The 6000-nt window shown below is 38.7% G+C and overlaps 1 protein-coding gene and 4 non-coding genes across 5 annotated transcripts; all 5 read left to right on the top strand.

The window, feature by feature from the left end:
* Positions 1-719: 719 nt before the first annotated feature.
* LOC135945542 (tRNA N(3)-methylcytidine methyltransferase METTL6) lies at positions 720-4030 on the top strand. Its single transcript, XM_065493296.1, has 8 exons — positions 720-823; positions 954-1365; positions 1424-1674; positions 1727-1875; positions 2849-3382; positions 3561-3633; positions 3722-3771; positions 3958-4030. The coding sequence occupies exons 2-5, from the start codon at positions 964-966 to the stop codon at positions 2869-2871; spliced, it is 825 nt and encodes a 274-aa protein (XP_065349368.1). The 5' UTR covers positions 720-823; positions 954-963; the 3' UTR covers positions 2872-3382; positions 3561-3633; positions 3722-3771; positions 3958-4030.
* On the top strand, positions 2940-3026 carry LOC135947592 (small nucleolar RNA snR60/Z15/Z230/Z193/J17). Its single transcript, XR_010575678.1, has one exon. It is a non-coding gene; the product is annotated as a small nucleolar RNA snR60/Z15/Z230/Z193/J17 (small nucleolar RNA).
* Positions 3183-3268, top strand: LOC135947593 (small nucleolar RNA snR60/Z15/Z230/Z193/J17). Its single transcript, XR_010575679.1, has one exon. It is a non-coding gene; the product is annotated as a small nucleolar RNA snR60/Z15/Z230/Z193/J17 (small nucleolar RNA).
* Positions 3414-3500, top strand: LOC135947595 (small nucleolar RNA snR60/Z15/Z230/Z193/J17). The gene has a single exon (XR_010575681.1). It is a non-coding gene; the product is annotated as a small nucleolar RNA snR60/Z15/Z230/Z193/J17 (small nucleolar RNA).
* On the top strand, positions 3802-3895 carry LOC135947594 (small nucleolar RNA snR60/Z15/Z230/Z193/J17). Its single transcript, XR_010575680.1, has one exon. It is a non-coding gene; the product is annotated as a small nucleolar RNA snR60/Z15/Z230/Z193/J17 (small nucleolar RNA).
* Positions 4031-6000: the final 1970 nt, after the last annotated feature.

The raw sequence follows: 6000 nt of genomic DNA, 5'->3' as shown, positions 1-6000 counted from the left end.
ATATCACGCTTTTTATTAACGTTTTGGCACGACGCCAAGTGAGCGTGTAACACCTCTTTATCGAATTCGACTTGACAAATTTGACACGCGGCTATTATTTATATCTTATATTGCCTTTACGAGCGTGCCGTAAAATTCGCGGGGCGATTGTTATACTTTTTGCTGCAAATTCTCATGCTTAAATAAATTATTTTTCCTTAAAAATTGAATTTCTTAGTTAAATATTTTGAAGGGGCAGTTAAAAATGATTTTTTTCTGCTCAAAGTGTCAAAATTAACAACAAATATTGAAAGAAAATTTTAAATTGCGTAATTTTGGATTAAAAATACAGTAAATTAATTTCCAAATTTAGTAAAAATATTTTCCTTTTAATATTTACCACCAATTATTTATTTATCTTAAACGGTGCATTTTAAAATGCCACGAGCAAACTAGCACAATCGTTAAAAACGAGTGGATTACGCTTTATAGCAGCAGGAAAATCGTTTGCGCGCGTTCTTCAACAAATTCTTCACGATCTGGCTCGAAACGCAGCACAGTAATGACGTACTGCGTCATCTGTTGGAAAGAATTATGTAATTCTGGCACAGCTGGCGCCACTGACCGTGACCGTCAAGTCTCACTGACGTTAGTTCACTCCCGCGCCGCTACTATCTATGCCGCATTGACTGGCCTGTTGCGCTCGAGCTGGAATGACGTCATAGTTTCGCCACGCCCACCATGCTTGTTGCTGTTGGAAAGACCATGCCGGACACGGACGCACCGGCTTGTGATTTTTGTAAAATTCGCTGTTTATCTCCGTCATCATCGTGTGCTTGACCAAGTAAGTGGTGTTATTCTGTTGATAAATAATTGAACTTTCGATTTTAGCGCTTAGTTACGAATTTTCCATCTCAGAATTTATATTGTACGTAATTTAAAAAAATTCTCACCTCGTCTCTAACTCTCTTCAGGTGGAACACAATGAATTGTGAAATTTCGCTGCAGGAAAACTCCTGCGAGGTGAAAAATCTGACCTCGGAGGAAGCGGCGGCGCTCGAGAAGCAAGATTCGCGGCTCGTGTCCGAATTCCAGGCCATGAAACTTGAAAAGGAAGCCAGGAAGAACTGGGATTTATTTTACAAGCGGAACGAGACGCGATTTTTCAAAGACCGCCACTGGACGACGCGGGAATTCGAAATTCTCGCCGACGGCCTGGAGGAAAAGGTGCTTTTCGAAGTCGGCTGCGGCGTTGGAAATTTTTTCTACCCTCTGCTCAAGGAGGGGAAACCCCTGAGAGTGTACGCCTGCGATTTTTCCTCACGGGCTGTGGAATTTGTCAAGAAGGACGCCAGATTCGATCCGGAAAAAATCACTGCCTTTCAGGTAAAATTTAATTTATTTTTATTTAGTGCAGGAATAGAATTAATTGGATTAATTTCAGGCGGATATTACAGCGGATGATTTGTCTGCGAACGTTCCGGAAGGCTCGGTGGACGTCGCTACCTTGATTTTCGTCCTCTCGGCTGTGCATCCGGAGAAATTTAAGCAAGCCCTGGGGAATATTTTGAAAGTTATGAAGCCGGGTGGGCTGCTTCTCTTCCGAGATTACGGCCTCTACGACATGGCCCAGCTCAGGTTCAAACCAGGACACAAAATTGCCGAGAACCTCTACATGCGACAGGATGGTACTAGGTAAACTCTAAAATTCTGGTTCGACTCTCTTTTTAAATTAGTCTTGTTTCAGGAGTTATTATTTTTCGATTGAGGAAGTCAAGATGATCTTCGAAGAGGCAGGATTTTCCTCCAAAACAGTGAATTATGTCCATCGAAGAACCATTAATAAAAAGGATGATGTTGATGTGCCGAGAATATTTGTCCAGGCTGAATTCATAGGTAAAAATTAAAAATTCCTCAGAAATTGAAGCTGTCAACAGGTGGCGCCATTGTAGACATTGGATTTTAAGGCATTTTTGCAGCGATTACAGACTCACTCTTGCCACTGTGCATTCTTCACTTAATTTTCTTACTTTTGACGTGCTGAAAATCTAAATCAGTCCAGCCATTTGCCGTAGAAACGTTAGAAGAGATTCTTTTTTTTTTTTTTTTTTTTTTTGCTCTTTTTATCCCTGTCCGAGGACCGGGAAGGGCGCGCACTGCACTAGCACGAATGCTGAAACCCGGGTCCCAATAACACCGCGAACGGATAACATGGGCGCACCAGGCCGCACAGGGACCCAGACCACTGAAGGGCCACTTGCCTCCGCACCGAGGACTGCATTGAAACGCTAGACATTTGTCCCGTGAAGCCAAATCACGCATGCTGGAAAGGTGCAAACCAGCAAGTAGCGAGTCGGCGCCGGTGCGCCTCCCAGCCCGTTGAGCAATTTGAGCAATTCGAGTCACTAAACTAACCACTTTATTTTAAAAAATAGTTTCATGATTCTCCAGCGATTGGCTGAACCGATTTTAGTTTTCAGCATGTCAAAAGAGAAAAAAATTAAGTGAATAATACACTATAGAAGGATTGTAGCTGAAATTGCAGTGGAAATGCCTTAAAATTATATTATTTACGAAAATAAACGGTGCCATTTGTTGGTGGCTTTGAACACTGAAGGTTTTAAGGATGTTTCCTCCGACTTATGGCACCGGGGGTTTATGGTAGTAGAAATACTAGAGTTTTTGATGTTAAACCGAAATTTTCGGCTTCGAAACAGCTGAAATCGATCTCTGAAGAGGGTGCGTAACCTAGGGAATACAGTTTTGCAGCGCGGATATCAAAAATCTAGTATTTTTAGTATCAAAAACCCGGTCGAAGTAATATTGTTGATATTTTTTAGAGAGTTCTAATAGTAGTTTGTTTTTTCAGCCGGAACAAATAGATGTCCTTGAAGTCGGACGTGGAATTAAAAAATCAGAATAATTGGTAATTGAAATTTTTAATTTTAGCGTCGTAAATTCCTATTTTAATGATGATTTCATAGTTCATCTGAATAACCTTGATGAATATGCAGAAATTAGTCTTTCGCTCCTATCTGATGAATTATTTAATGTTTGAAACTCGATTTCTGATTTTACTCTCTCTAAAATGAGCCATATTTAATTGCAGATTCTCATTGAAACCGATTGAAGGCCAGAAAGTCTGGTTTCCGGGTTTATCGCAAGCCTGCAGGTATGTTTATTAATTTTAATTCTCCTAATCCTCAAATTAAATGATGATTTCATAGTTCATCTGATGAACTTTGATGAATATGCAGAAATTAGTCTTTCGCTCCTATCTGACATTATTTGCTAATAATAAATCTATTGTAAAATATTTAAAAAACCAATCTACAACCAAATTTTCCTTTTCAGATGGAGATTAATTGTTCTGCGGGCACTGAAACAGTGGAATCTCCAACAGGTAAATTTAATACGAATATAGAAGATCCTCCAGTCATTTAATGATGATTTCATAGTTCATCTGATCTTATTGATGAGCTTTCTAGAAATTAGTCTTTCGCTCCTATCTGATTTTGAAAGAAAAATAAAATTAAATACTTGTCTCAAGCATTATCTGACTTGATTCAATTATGTTTCAGGTTAACCCCTGTCACAGGACTTTTACGAAACAGATCTCTAGTCGGGAGACAGGAAAAGAAGACTAGTTGAAAGGTAAGGGAAAGACTTAAAAGATTTGCAAGCTTAAAAAGCCGATTTATTGTAAATATCATTTAACAATGTAAATTATTGATTGCTTCAGAGATCTGATGGCTCCTTGAAGAGATCTGGAAATAAGACGCTGATGGCGAGGTAAGGAAATTAGTCAGAGAACCTAAAAGTTTATCCCGCTTAGTGATGATAACATAGTTCAGTTGATTGTCAGTGATGAATTTCAAAGCATTTTTTTGTCTTTCGCTCCTATCTGACGCGAGAGTAAAATCGTCACTACTTAAGATCGTTTTTCCAGTGCTAAAATGCATAAAATCTTGATTACAGATCTGCAACGTGAGATGCTGACAGTTATTGACCAACAAAAACACTTTGTTACGTGAAATAAAATTACTAAAAATATGGCAAAATATTTATTTTCAATACCTAATAACCTGAAGCTCCTAAACATTGAAAAAGTCACGTTAAATTCCTCAGGAACGCCGGGATTGTACATAAAAAAGTGATTACCAATATTAAATACTATCGATAGTTAAAAATAGACCAGCAGATGCTAACACTTCAATTTATTCTTGTCTTGTTAAATACTCGCTTGCGAAGGAATAAATACATTTTAAAACGTCGAACGCAAGTGACGAGACGAGCAGAAAATTCATCTGAAATTTACAATTGGCCGTTTAGAGAACGTTTTAATTGTTTGGGATAATCGAGAATTAAAAAAATATAAACGGCATAGGCGGTATAATGATTTAACAGTTAAATTATTTTCCTCTTTTTAATCCGTTAGCAGTCTCGTGTGTGTGTGCCTCGAAATAGTGCGACGAACACAGTACTCTATATACTAATTTAATTAATTAAAGGCAGGCAAAGTTCCAAGTTCCAATGCATCGGTCCCTGATTCAGAATGCGTGCAAAAGCACTAAATAGATTAAAACTTTATTTATTGTGTTGCTGATGCTGATGCACTCGGGATGAGGTTGCGTTTTCGTTCGGGTTGGCGGCTTTTACACTGGTCAGCAGCAGCGACCATATCTCCTCTTGCTGTGTGACAAACTTGTGCTCAAAGAGCGACTCGTAAAATAGTTAATATAATACCCTGGTCGGCGGCACGGCACAGAAGAAGCTTTTACCTCGATCTTTCTTGCCCAAAGTTTGCAGCCCGGCCGCCGTCGCCGCCGCCGCACACAGAAGAGAGCAGAGGCTCGCCGGAATTTATCCGCGCAAAGTCAGTGTGGAATTTCAGGACTTTGCAACAACTTTTTTGTCTCCGGATTTTTATTTCCAAAGAAAGCACTCTCATGGCCGCAAGGTGACGTGTTTATAACTCGGCTGCTCTTTTCTGTTTCCTAAAGGGCGTGTTCTAACACCTTCTCCATCATGAAAGGATAAAAATATGAAAATTAATTAAAATAGTTCTAGAACAGAAATCACGAAATATATTGCAGTTAAAGGTAAGAAAATGGCGAACCATTCATCGATTCTTCTTGCTGAGCAGATTCAAAAATGTAAGGCGGGCTTTTTTGCAAGCAAAGCGTTTTCCCGCCAAAAGAGTCCGTGTTAAATGTGTGCCTCTTGTAAGACGCTTGTCATTATTCTACCGATGTTTGGTGCCTAATTTTGCAGCTAAAGAGTTGATTCATCGATTTAATCGCAGAAATTCATTAAAAGTCGATTAAAACCGATTTAAATTACGGAAATCAGAAAATTCTTTGCTGGAAGAATCCTCGACGCTGATTGGCCAACGCCACACGCTTGTCAACAGCTCCCGCGGTTGCCTAGCAACGGCTTACTTGCGTTGTGAATTGCGCGGGAGATGTTGACATGCGCGTCGTCAGCCAATCAGCGTCGAGGATTCTTCAAGCAAAGAATTCTTGACGATTTCTTCATTTCTTTCGCAATTAAATCGGTTTAATGCAACTTTTCATTGGTTTCTGTGGTTATAAATCAATATAATTAACTCTTTAGCTGCAATTAGACAGCAAACGATGCATCAATTCATCCCTTTGGATTAATTTGAAGCCAAAATTACCTAAGTAGCAGCGTAAATATTTTAGAAAATTTTCCCTAAAAGGTTTCACACACTGCTGAACAGATCTCAACGAGAGGAATCGAAATCTGCCAAGAAAATGTGCTCAATAGTGCTGGAAATTTAGCAGAATATTTGAAAAATTTGAATTTTTATTCTGGAAAGATTCATTTTTAATTTATAAAAAATTGTAAAATGCATCCAGCAAATCAAATTCGCCCTGTATCGATCCACTTTATATTAAATAATGAATATCCACCCTCTTAAATCATTTGAATATCCGTACAGAAAGAAAATAAATATAAAAAAGAAAAAGAAGTGCTTGAATGTTGAACAAAGTTTAT

This window comes from Cloeon dipterum, chromosome X (genome assembly GCF_949628265.1).
Source record: "Cloeon dipterum chromosome X, ieCloDipt1.1, whole genome shotgun sequence".
Lineage (NCBI taxonomy): Eukaryota > Metazoa > Arthropoda > Insecta > Ephemeroptera > Baetidae > Cloeon > Cloeon dipterum.
Note: the sequence above shows the minus strand (reverse complement) of the source record. Positions and strands in the feature narration are given on the sequence as shown.